The 18,784-nt window shown below is 42.1% G+C and overlaps 1 protein-coding gene across 2 annotated transcripts in view; it reads right to left on the bottom strand.

The window, feature by feature from the left end:
* LOC122539259 (coiled-coil domain-containing protein 68-like) overlaps positions 1 to 18,784 on the bottom strand; it is a 69,457-nt gene that overhangs the window by 40,005 nt on the left and 10,668 nt on the right. For both annotated transcript variants that reach the window (XM_043673984.1, XM_043674059.1), the window contains 2 exons: positions 18,451 to 18,537; positions 1,652 to 1,801 (listed from right to left, as the gene is read on the bottom strand). In XM_043673984.1, the coding sequence (XP_043529919.1) occupies positions 1,652 to 1,801; positions 18,451 to 18,537 (237 nt within the window). The remainder of the gene's footprint in view (positions 1 to 1,651; positions 1,802 to 18,450; positions 18,538 to 18,784) is intronic.

Raw genomic sequence — 18,784 nt, forward strand, 5'->3', positions numbered from 1 at the left:
GGTCTCTTTGTTCAGCAACACTCCCTAGGACCTTATCATTAAATGTATAAGTCCTGCTAAGATTTGCTTTCCCAAAATGCGACACCTCGCATTTATCTAAATTAAACTCCATCTGCCACTTCTCAGTCAAAGTGGTGTCCTTCTTCACCTGTATGTAAAAATACTAGTGAGAGTGTGTCATGTCTTTTTTTGGCTAGTTGATGTTCATATATCCTGGTAGCTAGTTTGCTGCTTGTTTGTCCAATATAGTGTTTGTTACAATTCTTGCAAGGTTTTTTGTAAATGACATTAGTTTTGTTTGTTGTCTGTATAGGGTCTTTCAAGTTCACTAGCTACTGTTTTAGTGTGTTGGTGGGTTTGTGGTCTTTACATACAGATGAGGAAAGACACCACTTTGACTGGGACAACATCTCCATTCTAGGACAAGCCAAACAGAGACACGCATGAGAATTCCTTCCAAACAAACCTGTTGGACTATAATCTGGTGTTGCATGATTTAACTTTTTCCACCCCAATCCTACATCAGCTCCTCTACAAACTGGGAGCAGACAAGGCTGTTACCAATGCCTGCATATTTAGAAAACAATCTCCAATTACAAGAATGTGAGCAAATATGATATTCGTAATTGGCCTAACATTTTTGTGTCTAGACACAGATTATGGTCACTGTATTCACAAGTATTTTATAATAACATATATTAACATGACAAATGGTCACATAGTACTTTTTCCAAGCTTTCACTTATAAAACTATTATAGTATAATGTATTTAGTTCACACAGTAGACCAGCAGTAAATTAGCTAGGAATAGAAAAATGCAAAACAGAAAAGCAATTACATTAAAAAATGATAACAGCTGAATTGAAGCAGACATGCACTCATGTTGCACAACAAAAATCTTTAAGTAGTAATGAACACTTAAAGTATTCTTTTTTGGTGTTATTTGTTGAGGGGAGAATGGTCCTCATACAATATAAGAAATAGCATGGTATCTTTTACTCTCAAATAAATGGGCATATGAGGCCTCAGTTTAACATTCATAATGCAAGTAAAACAGAAAAGGCTGGAGAAACTCAGCAGGTCTGCCAGCATCTATGGAGAGAAAAACTGACTTAATGTTTTGAGTCCGAATCGAAACCAGTTCTGAAGAAGAGCCATATCAGACCCAAAGCATTAAATCTGACCTCTCTCCACAGGTACTGGCAGACCTGTTGAAGTTTTCCAGCATTTTCTGCTTCAGCCAGTTTTGAGAAGATTTTTAGGTCAGGTTGAGGTTCTGGATATAGGTTTGCTCATTGAGCTAGAAGGTTTATCTTCAGATGTTTCATCACCATACTAGGTAACGTCATCAGTGAGTCTCAGGTGAAGCTTTTTTGGTGCTTCACTGGAGACTCACTGAAGATGTTACCTAGTATGGTGACAAAAAGCCTGAAAATGAACCTTACAGCTCAGCGAGCAAACTCACTCACATCCATTTTCTGCTTTTTTAAATTTCAGATTTCCAGCAAATGCAGTATTTTGCATTTATCCAAAATACAGTATGCAGCACTCCCTCAGTATTGCACTGAACGTCAACTTAAATTTCCAGTCCTGTAGTAATTTTATCTTTCCATTGAAGAATATTTCTGTCATAATCATTAATATTTCATACCTTTGTTAATAGCTCCTTGTTTTCCCACTGAATAGCACGGAGCTGGGCATCCTTTATTTTGATCTGTTCCAGGATCTGACGATATTTAGAACACAGCTCAGCCACACATGGCTCAGCTTCATTAACTCCAGGTGATTCCAACATTGGTCTCTATGAAACAGAAAATCATATTGGAGGAGTGGCATTAATGAAATGCTTCTTTACAAGAATATTACAAAACAAAGCATGATACCAAGCCACAAGGACACATTAGTTCAGGTGATACAAAGCTTGATGTTTGTTTCTAAGGAGTGTCTGACAGGAGGAAAGCAAGGGACAAAGAGGTGGAAGGAGAAAGTTTAAGAGCATTGCTGGGACCTAGACAATGATTCATAGAACATAGAACAGTACAATACAGGAACTGGCGCTTCAGCCCATCATGTCTGTGTTGATCATGATGCCATTGTAAACTAATCCCATCTCCCTGCACAGAGTTGTGGTTCTGTTTACCGAGCTGGGAATTTGTGTTGCAGACGTTTCGTCCCCTGTCTAGGTGACATCCTCAGTGCTTGGGAGCCTCCTGTGAAGCGCTTCTGTGATCTTTCCTCCGGCATTTATAGTGGTTTGTCTCTGCCGCTTCCAGTTGTCAGTTCCAGCTGTCCGTTGCAGTGGTCGGTATATTGGACCCAGGTTGATGTGCTTATTGATTGAATCTGTGAATGAGTGCCATGGCTCTAGGAATTCCCTGGCTGTTCTCTGTTTGGCTTATCCTATAATAGTAGTGTTGTCCCAGTCGAACTCATGTTGCTTGTCATCTGCATGTGCGGCTACTAAGGATAGCTGGTCATGTCGTTTCATGGCTAGTTGGTGTTCATGGATGCGGATCATTAGCTGTCTTCCTGTTTGTCCTATGTAGTGTTTTGTGCTGTCCTTGCATGGGATTTTGTACACTACATTGGTTTTGCTCATGTTGTCCTATGTAGTGTTTTGCGCAGTCCTTGCATGGGATTGCATAGCCACGAAACAACACGACCAGCTATCCTTAGTAGCCACACACGCAGATGACAAGCAACATGAGTTCGACTGGGACAACACTACTATTATAGGACAAGCCAAACAGAGAACAGCCAGGGAATTCCTAGAGCCATGGCACTCATCCACAGATTCAATCAATAAGCACATCGACCTGAACCCAATATACTGACCACTGCAATGGACAGCTGGAACTGACAACCAGAAGCGGCAGAGACTATAAATGCCGGAGGAAAGATCACAGAAGCTCTTCACAGGAGGCTCCCAAGCACTGAGGATGTTACCTAGAGAGGGGACGAAACGTCTGCAACACAAATTCCGAGCCACAAATCTTCTCACAAACCCTGCACATAGTCTGTAATGCTCTGTTATGTGTCTGTCTAGATGGCACTGCATCCATCTGTTTCTATCACCTCCCCTGGCAGCCTGGTCTGGGAACCTACCATATTGTGTATAAAAAAACTTATCTTGCACATCTCCTTTAAATTTTCCCCCTCTCACCTTAAACCTATGCTCTCTCGTACAATTAACAAGGGAAAATGTTTCCATCCAGCCATCCTATCCATGCCACTCATAATTTGTTATGTTTCGATCAGGTCACCCCTTAGCCTCCAACACTCCAGCAAAAACAACCACGTTTGTCCAACCTCTCCTTATAAGCTAATACACGCCAATCCAGGTAACATCCTGGTAAACCTCTTTTGCACCCTCTCCAAATCTTCCACATCCTTAATACAGTGCAGTGGCCAGAACTGCACATAATACTTCAAATGTGGCCTAACTACGTTTGATACAACTGCAAGATGATTTGCTAATTTTCACACTTGATGCCCCACCCAGTGAAGGCAAGCATGCCGTACTCCTTCTTTATCACATTATCCACTTGTTATGCCACTTTCAGGATGTGGTGGACCTCCATCCCAAGATCCCTCTGTATACCAATTCTCCTAAGGGTCCTGCCATTTACTGTATATGTTCCTCTTGCATTTTACATCCGAAAATACATCACCTCAAATTTGTCCAGATTAAACTCCATCTGCCATTTCTTTGTCCAACTTTCCAACTGATCTAATTCTGCTGTATCCTTTGATGACCTTCCTTACTTTCTTTAACTCCACTAGTTTTCATGTTGCCTCCAAATTTACTAATCTGACCACCTATTTTCATCCAAAACATTTATATGCATTACAAACAACAGAGGTCCCAGCACTGATCCCGGCAGAACACCATTCATCAGTGATCTCCCGTCAGAAAAACACTCTTACACAACTACCATCCTTCTTCTGTAACAAAGCCAATTTTTGTATCTAAATTATCAATTCACCAGGGATTCCACATGACTTAATCTTCTGGACCGGCCTACAATGACGCTTTGCCAAATGATTTAGTAAAGTCCATAGACAATATCAACTGTAATAAACTCATCAATCACCATCCTCCCATCTTCAAAAAACACAATCAAAATTGTGAGAAAAGCCTTCCCCCACACAAAGCTATCTTGACTCCCTCAAGTAAGTCTATTCTTTTCCAAACGTGAATAAATCCTGTCCCTAAAAATTTTCTCCGACAATTTCCCTCCCACTGATGTAATGTTCATCAGTTTATAATTCTCTGTTGTCCTTCTTAAACAAAGGAGCAACATTGGCTATTCGCTAGTCTTCTGGGACTTCTCCTGTGGTTAAGGAAGATGCAAAGATTTCTGTCAAGGCCTCAGCATTCTCCTCCCTTGTCTCCCTCAGTATCCCGGGATCGCTCCCATCAGGCTTGGAGGATTAATCTACCTTAATGTTTTTCAAGGCATGGACAAGTTGGACCAACTCCTGCTTCTTAGTATCGACATGACACATGATAGAGCAATTTAAATTGGAGCTGAACAAAAAGTGAGAGTTTGCAGAAATCAGATTTCTCTGAGGAGTATGTAGAAGAGGCAGAAACCTAAGGTCACTGTGGGATTCAAAAACAAGGATGAAATTTTTTAAATTATTTGTTGCTTTACCAGGAGCTAATGTAGGTCAGTGAGCACAAGAGTGATGGGGAATTGAATTTGCTCTAAGTTAAGGTACGGGCCACAGACTTCTGGATGACCTCAAGTTTACACAGGGTGGACTGCAAAAGACATGCCAGAAGTGAATTGGAATAGTTATGGAGAGGGACAAAGACATTCATGAGAGTTTCAGCAACAGAGGAGCTGAAACTGGGTTAAAGTTGGACAATGTTACAGAAGTGGAAATAGGTGATTTTAGTAATGGCATGAATATTACATCAGAAACCCATTTCAAACTCAAATGTGACACCAATATTGCAAACAGACTGAGTTAATCTTGGACAACATAGCGTTATACAACTTGGAAACGACCCTTCGGTCCAACTCGTCCATGCCGACCAGATATCCTAAACTAATCTAGTCCCATTTGCCAGCATTTGGCCCATATCCCTCTGACCCCTTCCTATTCATATACCCATCCAGATGCCTTTTAAATGTTGTAATTGAACCCACCTCCTCTGACAGCGCATTCCATACACACACCATTCTCTGCATGATAAAGTTGCCCCTCAGGTCCCTCCTAAATATTTTCCCTCTCACTTTAAAATTATGCCCTCTAACTTTAGATTCCCCTACCTTGGGAAAAAGACCTTGACCATTCACCCTATCTATGCCCCTCATGATTTTATTAACCTCTATAAGGTTACCCCTCAGCCTCCAACACTCCAAGGAAAACAACCCCAGCCTATTCAACCTCTCCCTATAACTCAAATCCTCTAATCCTTGCAATATCCTTGTAAATCTTGACTTTTATTTATAGTTATAGTTCTATATTGTAAATATATATCATCAAATTGATGCTGTCTTAGAAGTGGTTACTGGTGAGTGTAAATGAATTCTTTGAGATTATTTCTCAATCATCTGCTTAGTGAGGTGGTCATGGGGAATGTTCTCTGACAATCCATATGCAAATGTTATCTGTTTACACAGAAAATGCGAGATACGTAAAGAGAATGCAGGTCTAAATTACCTTATAGAGTAGTGGAATGAAAACCATTTGCATTTGAGAGAAATTTAAATGAACCAGAGCAAAAATAATGTAACGTTTAAGAGCTAACAAATGAAAAATCAAAGATATTTGCACATAGACCATTACTGTTCCATTACTGTTCTTTGTAAATGGGTTAACTGTGGAGTAAGGGGTTACTGTTAGTCAATAATACAACTGATAATGTAATCATAGCATAGGCCAAACGCTCTGTGAGAACTGTCTGAGGTGGAGACTGTGAGAGACACAATACTCTTTTACAATGCAGTAATGTGGACAGTGTTATTAAAGGGGTGGAATTATTTTATCATGCTTATATCCCAAATACTGATGGAGTAGAACAGATAGGTCAACCAACCTGTTCACCATGAAGTGGGCTGAGACAAGGCAAGTCTCAGATTAAGGGCTGACCCAACAATGGTTCAGACCCCTACTCCATAGTCAATACCATCCCAAGGCATTAACTACAGGGATAAAACAGGAATTAGAACAAATAGACTTTGTCAAAGAAGCAGGAGCACACATACTTCAATGCTCTAAGCATTATCCTACAGTATTTTACCAGGCTCAATTACATTGCTCAGATCTGAATTAAAGATATGAATCACGAGTAGATGTATATATTCACATATCATAAGCAATTACATCTACATGGAAAATATATTTGGATTAATTAACTTGTCACATGGAATATGAGAATCCAGCACAGCAATTAACCACCAATTTTACTAAAAAATTCCTGACCACTTAACTTTTTTCTTGAAGGGAGAATTGCATGTTTCTCTAATTTCCACTCTTTTCACTGTTTTAAAGAGATAAGTTCCAGAGATCCAAGATGGTGGTGATCTAGTAGGTTTGCCATGCTGAGCTCTGCATCATACCCAGGCAAGGTGGTGCATTTACCTTCCCTTTTTTAGCTATTATGGCAAAAATCAAAAATCTTACGTTCCCAGAATTGCTGTGTATTAGTTTTGTTAATCAGGGAAGATGACTAGGGGAAAAAGGTCCACGTGGATCACAACAAGCAGGGTACTCCCCTGTAGCAACAGACATGCCTGCAGATGCAGCATCGGCCTATCCGAACACTCTGGTCGACTTGATTAGAGTGGTGCTTGAAAAGCACAGCAGGTCAGGCAGCATCTGAGGAACAGGAGAATTGACGTTTCAGGCAGGAGCCCTTCATCAGAAATCCTGAAACTCCGAGATAAGATTGAATCAGCGATGGAAGAGACCTGGACCAGGCTGGAACCAATCTCGGCCATATTACAAAAACATGAGCAGGAGATCCAGCGTCTCGGGCAGCATGTGGATCAGGTAGAGCTACAGACCGCGGCTTCGGAGACTATAGAACATAGAACATAGAAGAATACAGCGCAGTACAGGCCCTTCGGCCCTCGATGTTGCGCCGATCCAAGCCCACCTAACCTACACTAGCCCATTATCCTCCATATGCCTATCCAATGCCCGCTTAAATGCCCATAATGAGGGAGAGTCCACCACTGCTACTGGCAGGGCATTCCATGAACTCACGACTCGCTGAATAAAGAACCTACCCCTAACATCTGTCCTATACCTACCCCACTTAATTTAAAGCTATGCCCCCTTGTAATAGCTGACTCCACACATGGAAAAAGATTCTCACTGTCGACCCTATCTAAACCCCTAATCATCTTATACACCTCTATCAAGTCACCCCTAAACCTTCTTTTCTCAATGAAAACAACCCCAAGTGCCTCAGCCTTTCCTCATACAATCTTCCTACCATAATGGCAACATCCTGGTAAACCTCCTCTGCACACGTTCCAGTGCCTCCACATCCTTCCTATAATATGACGACCAAAACTGCACACAATACTCCAGATGTGGCCGCACCAGAGTCTTATACAACTGCAACACACACACACATATCTCGGAACTGCTGAAATAGTGCACTGTTACTGAGAACACACTCACACAACTCGGAACTGCTGAAACAGTGCACTGTCACTGAGAACACGCACACTAGGAACTGCTGAAACAGTGCACTGTCACTGAGATCGAGGTCATTTATAAAAATGACAAACAGCAATGGTCCCAAAACAGGTCCTTGCGGAACACCGCTAGTGACGGCACTCCAAGATGAACCTTTGCCATCAACTACTACCCTCTGTCTTCTTCCAGCCAGCCAACTCCTAATCCAAACCTCCAACTCACCCTCAATGCCATACCTCCGTATTTTTTGCAGTAGTCTACCATGGGGAACCTTATCAAACGCCTTACTAAAATCCATATACACCACATCTACTGCTTTCCCCTCGTCCACCTCCTTAGTCACCTTCTCAAAGAATTCAATAAGGTTTGTGAGGCACGACCTGCCCTTCACAAAACCATGCTGACTATGGCAGAATCCTTGGCAGGTCGGGTCCAGGACTTGGACAGGCAAGTACGGGCCTTAGCTGGGCAGGTTGCGATCTTGAAAATCGAGGCCATCGGAAGAACATTAGTCTGACCGGGCTGCTGCAACAGGAGGAAGCAGGCCAGCTAGTCAGCTTTATGGAGCAATGGCTCCTGCAGTTCTTGGGGCTGGAGGTCGAGGCAGGCTGGGTGTGAGTCAAGCGGGCCCACAGGGTCCCGCCCGGTTCTAGTGTGACTCCAGCTCTATAGAGATAAGCAAATGACGTTGGAGGTTTCCAGAGCACTGGGGAAGGATCCACAGGCCCTGATATATATGGGATCAAAAATTATGTTTTTCCAGGACTTTTCTGTGGCTGTGATCCACAAGAGGAAAGCCTTTGATGAGGTAATGAAGAGGCTGAGAGACTTAAATATTCAGAGCTCTGTAAGATATCTTACAGTGTTACATTTCAGCCATGGAGGGTCTGTGTATAAATTTGACTCATCAGGAAAGGCAAAGGACTTCCTGGACACTTGAAAATAGACTGGCTGGTTCGTAAATATGGACAATAGTGTTTTTTTTGTTTTGTCTATGGTTTACTTTGTTTACCTGTGTTTTTTTATCTTTTAATATGTAAGGGACCTTTGTTATCTTCTTTCTCCCCTCCCATTGTCTTTTTTCTATTATTTCTTTTTCTCTATTTTGGTCTGGGATGGGGTGTGGTTTTGGGGGTTTTCTTTCTTCTCAGTACTGACTGAGTCGAAGTACGGGTGGGATGGGTTGAATGCACACTTCTAATTTTCTTGTTATGAGATACATGTATACTTTTACTTTGTTTTGCCTGGGTTTGGGGCATGGCTTCAGCTAGAAGGAGCCATGGAGGGATTAGTGGGTAGTGTGAATGCCCCCTGTGGGCAAGGGGGCAAGTCTCCTTTTATTTGTTTTATGTGTTGGTTCATTGTAGAAGGTTTTAAAAAGTGATGTTTTGGTAGTTTTTGTGGTTATATTCTTAAGTTTATACAAATCTTATACTGCTTTCAATCAGCACGTTATGAGTAGGAATGTCCCCCCTCGGTCATGGGCTGTCTCGGACGGCTATGGCTAATTGTCCGTTTAAGTGGTGCACCTGGAATATTAAGGAGAGTCATTCACCGATTAAGAGAAAGAAGATACTTTGGAGCCTTAGAAATGAAAGGGTTGATGTAGTCATGTTGCAAGAAACACATTTAGGTGATAAGGAACTTTTAAATTTACAGCAGAAAGGGTTCAGCCAGGTGTTTTTCTCATCCTTTAATTCTAAAAGCAGAGGGGTAGCTATACTTATCCAGAAAAATCTCCTATTTCAGCTGTTTGACTAAATTAAGGATGAATATGGGTGGCTTGTGATCCTCAAAGCTTTAATACATGGAGAGGAGTATGGGATTTTGAATGTATATTGCCCATGGCACAACCCCTCAAATGTTTAACGGATGCACTTTCCTGGTTGATGGCCCTTGGAGCACATCATATGATTATAGGGGGAGACGTTAACCTGCTTATGGACCCCAAGGTAGACCTCAGGGGTCTCACGGGCATATCCCCGCAATCCAGACAACTGATGGACCTGTGGAGATGTCTTCACCCTGATAGTAGGGATTTTACCTTCTTCTCTAACCCACACAAGTGCCACACTAGGATTGACACCGGTCTTTTTGGCTTCGGTGCTGTCCTGTAGAATTGGGAACATAGCCATTTCTGACCATGCGGCAGTGTATCTGGAGGTTAAGGCCAGAGGCAATGGGACAGTCTTGTGGCATTGGCGCACAGATCCTTTCCTCCTAAAGGACAGTAAGTTTACTGACTATTTTTTGAGGGAATTTAAAATTTTTTTTGGATATTAATTCAAGTACGGCCAGTAACCCGTCGGTGTTCTAGAAGACTGCCAAGGGGTTTGATTATTTCTTACTCGGCGACCTGGAAGCATCAGAGGGGAGAGCACCAGTGTATGCTTGAGACCCAGTTGAAGGCAGCCGAGACAGCATACTTTGGCAGGCCGTCTGTGACCAAATTACAGTGGATTACAGCCCTCAGGGCTGCTCTGAACTCCGCGCCCACCCAAACAGCAAAGAGGGAGATCTCCTTTGTGAAACAGAAGTTATTTGAGTATGGTGATAAGCGGGGGCATATCTGGCCAGGAGGAAGTGTGCCCCAAATCTATCACATCCATTAGAGAGTGTGTTGATACTCTCACTTGCGATTCCAAAAAGATTAATGTGGCATTTAGGTGATTCTATTCTGAGTTGTACCGGTCAGAGGGCTGTGCCAACAGGTTAGGAAGACGGAGTCCTTTTTTAAGACCTTGGACCTCCCAGGTGTAATTTGGGAAAAGGCGTCCATTTGGAATGTCCCTCTGACAATCCAAGAGATACAGGAGGCGGTGAGGAAGCTCCAGAGCAGTAAAGCGCCTGGCCAGATAGATTCCAGAGTGAGTTTCATAAGCCAACATGTTGGCTGGGCCAATGTTGGACATGTACAATTATTTGTACAATCAGTACTCCTCCCATCCTCTCTGATAAAAGATAATATCTCCCTTTTCTCAAGAGAAGGAAAGCCCCAGAGGATTGTGCTTCATATCGCTATTAAACATGGATTTCAAAATGTTGTCGAAAATACTGGCATTGAGGTTGGAGAAAGTATTGCCCTCCATTGTAAAGGAGGACCAGCCAGGTTTTATTAAGGGTTGCAGGTCATAGAGTCATAGAGTCAGCTAACAACATTAAAGAGAGCTGAACATGGTCCAGGTGTGCCAGCAGAGGTCAATTCTGGGCTTGGTGTGTTTGACCGGGTGGAATGGCCATACCTCTTTTATGTCCTGGAATGGGTTTGGTCTTGTGGTGGGGGAGGGTGGGGAGGGGAGGGAGGTGGGGTGGGGGTGGGGGGTCTTCGTCAGGCAGTATTACATAGCGACCCTAAGGCAGTGGTTCTCACTAATGGCGTAAAGTCTGACAATTTTAGTATTGGTTTCGGCAGCCGACAAGGGTGCCCCTTCCACCGCTGCTGTTTACATTAGTGATTGAGCCATTGGCAGAGGCTATCCAGAGGAATGCCAATATAGTTGCTCTGGAGGTGGGATTGGGGTGCATAAAATCATCCTTTATGCAGATAACGCTCTTATTTTCCTAACTAACCCGACACCATCTGTGCCCCATTTACTGCAAATGATTAGTATATTTGGTTCTTTCTCAGGATATAAAATCAATTTTATGAAGTCGGAGACCAGGCCTGTGGGGGGGGTCTTGTCAGAGTACCCGATCTTGGGGATGGAATCCGATTCCCTTTTGGGTGGTCACAGGGAGGTTTCCTGTATTTAGGCATTTTTATTGCTCCGGCCTTTGATCCATTATACAAAGCTGATTTTGTGCAGTTGCTAGAGAAGATAAGACAGGACCTCCAGTGTTGGGACGCTCTTCAGATATCCTGGTTGGGTAGAATAGTTCTGGTTACAATGAAGTTCTTCCTCGTTTATTATATCCCATTCGAATGTTCCCTTTGATGCTACCTAGGCGAGCGCTACGTAGGCTTAACAGTTGGTTTGGGTCTTTTATGTGGCATCACAGTTAACCTCTGATTAAGGTTGGCAAATTGCAGCTCCCGCAGGGGATGGGGGTGTTTTAAGAAATATCAATTAAGTTCCCTATTATCTTATGTGACTGATTGGGTTGTCAGGACCCAAGGTCAATTTGGCTGGACGTCAAGGCTTCCCAGGCAGAATGCCTCCTCATTAATTTGCTGTTGATGGACAAGATGAGGACTGTCATGGAGCGTTTCAGAAATCTGTCCTTAAACGGTTAAAGCGCGGCGAATAATGCGACAAAACATGGGCAATTTAGATAAAACCTTTTTTACTCCCAAACTAGGAATGCCAGGATTTTGGTAGGGATCGATGGATTCTGGCTTTAGAGGAGTGTCCTGTTTAGGAGACTTATTTCAGGGGGAGGTCATGATGTCTTTTGATCAGCTGAGCCAGAAATATGAACTATCTAGTAGGTATTTCTTTCATTATTTTCATGCTTAGGGACGTTATACAGAAAAAGACTACATTATTGATAATCTTTTGAAGTCTGATGTGGAGAGGAGAGTACTTCGGTCCACAGGTACTCTCTTGTCCAGTACCCTCTGCCATTTATTAGGAGGTAGTGTCACAAAGGACATTGAGCAACTGTGCGGGATCTGGACTCAGGAATTGGGGGTGGAGATCTTGTCAGAGGCATAAGAGGATATAAGGGAGAACATAAGGAAAATGTTAATTTGTAATAGGATGCAGGCTGTGCAACTGAAGGTTCTCTACAGGGCTTTTTTGGCAGCGGAGCGGCTTGCGAAATTTAAGAAAGGAGCATCTCCAATGTGTCCCAAATGTAAAACAGATATTGGTGCTCTTACTCATTGCTTGTGGTCATGCCACAGCTTTGTAGGTATTGGGCGCTATAGCGAGTGTTTTGAAAGGGGTCCTGGGAACCGAGGTCAAGGTAGTCCCTCCTCTTGGGTCTGCCGAATCTGCCCTCTTTAGATGTGCATGGGAAGAAACTGTTTAATATTCTTTCATGTTCTGCAAGGAAGAACATTCTGATGAGCTGGATATCAGAGAATCCCCCAGGACTTTCAGGGTGGCGTAGGTTAGTTATGGAGCATATCCCCCAGACTTCCTTACAAGTGTGGTGCACCAAAAATGGAACATTTTTATAAATGTGGTGGCCCTTTTTGAACTATATAGATGCAGACTTGTCGGCTATGTTGATTAGGGCCTTTGTGTAGTCACGAGGGCTGTGTCCGGCAGGCAGAGGGCCCCTGAGAGGAAGAATCCCAAATAAATACAGGCATGTCAACTGATGCTCCCAGTGATGGTGGGGTTGTGCTGAGTGTTGTAATTTAAATGAATTTAATTTACCTTGGTTCAATCCAATTTAATTTAGTTTATTTTATTTAACTATATATTGAATTGTAGCATGGGTAGTTTTTAAAATTTTTTTTTCTTTTAAACTGTTTTAGAGTAGTTTGTTTACTGTTATTGTTGTTGCATTTTAAGATTGTTATACTATTTTGTAGTAATTTTATAATTTGTAAAAAATTCAAAACCTTTCTTCAATAAAAATATTTTTTAACAAAAGAGTTAGTTTCCTCTGCTAAAGAGAATTTCAAGCGAATGTGGAAAGTGCTCCTATAATGGTTGTGTCAGGGCCTTCCCATTCCTGTCAGAACTATTGAATGCATTTTGTAACTAACTGAGCAACTTCTAACAAAATATTATTGGAATCATACTGCAATAGCATAAAGAAACTGTGCAAGATAATAACTAATTGTCTTATGTGTGGTGGGACGCTACAAACGAAAACTGTATTATTCAGGGTAAAGCTTTCATCAGGTGATATTGCTGAGTGAGTCATGTTTTCACAATGTCACAGCCTGCAATGTGTACAACAGCCCTTTGTCAACCCGAAGTTTTAATGTTATAATTCAACCAGTGACATTGTAGTTCCAACAAAAATGCAAACATTCCGTTAGTATAGGGCATCCCAAAATGTGTTACATCTACTCAGTACTTTGAGTCATAGAGTGATACAGACTCTTTGATCGAACCAGACCATGCCGAACATAATCCCAAAGTAAACTAGTCCCATCTGCCTGCGCTTGGCCCATATCCATCCAAATGTTTCTTATTCATGTACTTATCTAAATGTCTTTTACATGTTGTAACTACCTGCATCTACCACTCCATCTGGAAGTTCATTCCAAACATGAACAACTCTGTGTAAAAAAACTGTCCCTCATGTCTTTTTAAAATATTTCACCTCTCACCTTCAAAATATGCCCGTAATTTTGAAATCCCCTATCCTAGGGAAAAGACACTTGTCTATACTGTTATGGACTAGGCTAGACCTCCTCAAAACATATCAAGAAAGTAGGCTGGACCCTAACTTTGCGAGTTGTTTTAAGCAGGTGTTGAGTGGATAGGCCAGGAGAGATGCAGCTGGCCCAACCACTTAGTTTTAAACCAAACAGAAGTTATTTGCAAGATTACAAAATGAAACACAAAACAAAAGAGAACAGAATACAGAATAACTTAACCTAACCGAAAACTCAACAGATTATCCCAACTTAATGATGCTGTTCCAAGTACTTGCAACAATTCCACATTAACACCCCTTTACAAAAAAAAAACGAAAGATCCATCAAAGATTTTCACAGGAGAGATGTCAGAGAGAGGGAGAATAATCATGGAACTGCTTCTATGGGTCCAGAGAGAGGGAGGATTAGCATGGACCTTGTTTCTTTGGGTCCAGCAGCTTCATAACTGATTGCCTGCTAAAACCAAACCACCAAACCAGAGAAAAGCTGAGCTAGGAGAACTGGCCACTACCCTTTCAATGTACAAGTGTTTTTTTTAAACTTGAAAGCCTGTTTCCTGAGGCAGGATCTGTTAGCTATAATCAAACGGGCCCTAAAACCCTTCGCGAGTCTCTGTGTTTACGACCTCTGTGAGAAAAAAAAAATACAAGGACAACATAACCTTGTTAAAGGAACAACATCATCACAATGCCCCTCATTATTTCATAAATCTCATTAAGGTCACCTCTCAACCTCCTACGCTCCAGTGAAAAATGTCCCAGTCTATCCAGCCTCGACTTATAGCTCAAGCCTCTTCTGAACCCTCTTCGGCTTAATAGTATCCTTCCTATAACAGGGTGACCAGAAATTGACACAGTACTCCAGAAGAAGCCTCACCAATGTCCTGTACAACCTCAACTTAAAATCTCAATTCTATATTCAAACTCTGAGCTAAGGAAGCAAGCATGCTAAGCCCTATCTATATGTGACGCAAACTTCAAAGAATTATGTACTTGAACCCTTTTGAAGTGTAGTTACAGTCATGTCCAATAAATAGCAATAAGATAATAACTGGGTAATCTTTATTTGTAATATTGCTTGAGAGATCATATCTGTGGTCATCTAAATATTTGCGCCATGGGATCATTTGCCTCTATCTGAGAAGGCTTTGTCCCATCTAAAGATGAAGTACTGAGCAAAATCCTCCAGATTCCAAACCGACTTCCCATCCCATTGATGATACAACAATTATTATGCATCAGTTGTATTTGATTGATTGGGAGCACTTTGAGAGATTCTTATGTTACAAAAGGCTAAGTGGACGTTCTTCCTTTCATTCTTTGAACTAATTTGGTGTTGGGATAATGTAGATTATTCTACTCAACCAAAGTATACACAGTTTTTCATCACAGTGATGAGGCTCAATGACATTAGTTAATCCTTTTTTCGTCCTAACCCAGCTTCAATATTATCAAAGTGAGGCACAACAGAGTAGATGTGGACAATGATAACCTGCATGGTGCCACCCTGACTGAAAGTTCTCAACTCTAGTGGTCCAACTATGGAACTTCAGAGACTATCTCCCTCTGTTTAAAATACATTAGCAGTTGGAGTATTTCAGTGAAGGGTGAAAATCAGTGGAGAATTATTAGCCAGGGTTTCTACCTCTGTTGCCATTATCAATTCATTCATGAGATATGGGCATCACTGGCTAGGTCAGCATTTATTGCCTATCCCTAATTACCCAGGGGGCAGTTAAGTGTCAGCCACATTGCTGTGGGTCTGGACTCATGTGTAACCATTCAATAAGACCATGACCAATCACTTTGAGGGACTCAGCTCCACTTACCTGCCTGTTTACCTTAACCCTTAATTCCTTTACTATTCAAAAATGTATCTATCTGTGCCTTTAAAACATTCACCAAGGTAGCCTCAACTGCCTCATTGGGCAGGGAATTCCACAGATTCACAATCCTTTGGGAGAAGAAGGTCCTACTCAACTCAGTCCTAAATCTGGTGTCCCTTGTTTTAAGGCTGTATCCCCTAGTTCTAGTTCTACCTGCCATTGAATACAACCTGCCCGTTTCTATCTTATCTATACCATTTATAACTCTATGTTTCTGCAAGCAAGAGTGAAGAGGTCCCAGAGATTGAGAGACCAGTGGGTGACCTGTGAGGAACTTGGGAGTGACAGCAGTGAGGTTAAAAGGAGCACTGAGTGGAGAGATGTCCCAGATGCAGACAGATCAGTAATAGAGCTGTTTATAAAAAAATCAAAGTGAGATCTCCCAGGAGCTGCAGTTTAAGGAAGTCCATGCAGAGAGGGAATGGAGACCAATAGAGAGAAGAAGGGGAACAGCTAGAGGTTATGATCCATGTTGTGACTGATGACATTGGAAGAAAGAGAAATCAGATCCTGCAAGCAGACTTTAGGAAGTCAGGAAGAGTATTGAAAAGCAGAACTTCAGATGAGGTAATGTCTGCATTACTCCCGATGTGATGCAACATTGAGTATAACAATAGAAAGATAGAGCAGATGAATGTGTGGCTGGAGCATTGAGGGCTTTAAATTCCTCAGGCATTTGGGATCATTTCTGGGGAAGGTGAGTCCTGTATGAATCGGATGGGTTACTTTTTAACAGGAACAGGGCCAACATCTTTGTGGGGAGTTTACTGTTGATGTTGGGGCAAGATTAAACTAGATTGCCTGAAAGATAAAGCTACTAACAGTTCTGATGAAGGGTCACCAGACACAAAATGTTAACTCTGCTTTCTTCTCGCAGACCTGCTGAGTGTCTAGCAATTTCTGTTTTTGTGTTAGATCTTCAGCATTTGCAGTTTTGTTCGTTTTGCTTTAGTGAATTCTTATTTAGTATACTATCAAGACAATGGATTATACTATGAATGGTAGAACCCTAGAAAATGCTGAAGATCAAAAAGATCTTGGTGAGCACACCACAGATTTCAGAAGGTAACAATGCTAGCAGAAAAAGTGGTTGAGAAGGCATATGGGGTATTTTTCATTTATTTTCTGAGATATAGAACACAAAAGCAAGGAAATCATGCTGGGACTGTATAAAATGTTGGTTAGGCCACAATTGGATACTTCATACAGTTCTGGTCGTCCTATTATAGGAAGGAAATGATTGCATTAGAGTGGGTGAGGAAGTGAATTATCAAGATACTGACCTTGGAGGATCTGAGCTGTGAGAAAAGATTTTCCATTAGTAGAGGGGTCAATAAGCAAATGGCAGAGAAGAGGAAGAAAGCCATGAGGAGAGTTGAGGACAAATGTTTTCACTCAGAGGGTGGTGGAGCTCTGGAACTCACTGCCTGAAAGGGTCATTCTGTCAGAAACTCTTGTAACATTTTAGCAACATTTAGATATTCACTTGTGTTGAAAATGTGTTGCTGGAAAAGCGCAGCAGGTCAGGCAGCATCCAAGGAGCAGGAGAATCGACGTTTCGGGCATGAGCCCTTCTTCAGGAATGAGGAAAGTGTGTCCAGCAGGCTAAGATAAAAGGTAGGGGGGAGGGACTTGGGGGAGGGGCATTGGAAATGGAGGAGTCCAAGGACCAGCATGTCCTTGGTGTAGTGGGAGGGGGAGTTGAAGTGTTGAGCCACGGGATGGTTGGGTTGGTTGGTCTGGGTGTCCCAGAGGTGTTCTCTGAAACGTTCCGCAAGTAGGAGGCCTGTCTCCCCAATATAGAGGAGGCCACATCGGGTGCAGCGGATGCAGTAAATGATGTGTGTGGAGGTGCAGGTGAATTTGTGGCGGATATGGAAGGATCCCTTGGGGCCTTGGAGGGAAGTAAGGGGGGAGGTGTGGGCGCAAGTTTTGCATTTCTTGCGGTTGCAGGGGAAGGTGCTGGGAGTGGAGCCACTTGTGTTGCCATAGTCTCCAGGGCTATGGGTTAAGAGCTAGAAAATTGGATTAGTGCAATGAGATCATTATTGACTGACATGGACACAATGGGCTGAATGGCTTCCTTCTGTGAGACAACTTATGAAAGTCCATTCAAATAAGTAAATAAATGCCAGAAAGGGATCAGTTATCACAATTTCTACCTTCACTGCATTGAGTATGATGGATGCTGCTTTGACTAGTGTTTTACTGGCACTCACTATTTACTAGGTCTGAGGGAAGGGGGTTTGGCTGTATAAAAAGGAGGCATGCTCCTCCGGCTGCAGAGTTTGAATTTCACAGCTGCACACCAGGGTGACATTGGTGACAAGCTGGTGTAACACCTAAGTGGCGCACATCTATTCTTATAGCAACTGTCTTCCCCAAAATGGTGAAATATTCCCTGGCATGAGTGGAATCACTCTGGGAGTGAATTTGTGAATTGTTTTTGGTCAGGTGAGTGCAAGGTCAGTCTCACCAATCTAATGTCAGCTATTTTAGCAAAACATGGAATCCTGATTCTAATAACACACCGCTAATGTTGACAGTGCATACTCTTGAGATTCTCACAAAGTATTAGTAAAATCAGCAAATATAAAGAAAATACAAAGAGTACCTTCAACTCTTGAACTTGTTGATTGTCAGCCACTTCACCTTCATTTCCAAATAGCTGTTGTCGCATATTCTGTAATGTAATTCGCATCTAAATAGAAAGGGAGAAAGATAAAAGTCTGGATAACTGAACACCCCTGACTCATCCTGCTCACAGACTGAGTTCCTGATTTCTCTGAGAGCCTTTGTCTTGACCAAATCCAAGGCTTTCCCTTAATCAATATTTTAATTAAAACGAACAACCTTCTTGTGTGAAGTGTCATTTTCTAATGTAAGAGTACTGTACTATGCTTGGAATAGTACATTATTTTGCAGTTATTTTTAATTTAGTTATTTGT

The sequence above is a fragment of the Chiloscyllium plagiosum genome, chromosome 1, assembly GCF_004010195.1.
Source record: "Chiloscyllium plagiosum isolate BGI_BamShark_2017 chromosome 1, ASM401019v2, whole genome shotgun sequence".
In the NCBI taxonomy this organism is placed as follows: domain Eukaryota; kingdom Metazoa; phylum Chordata; class Chondrichthyes; order Orectolobiformes; family Hemiscylliidae; genus Chiloscyllium; species Chiloscyllium plagiosum.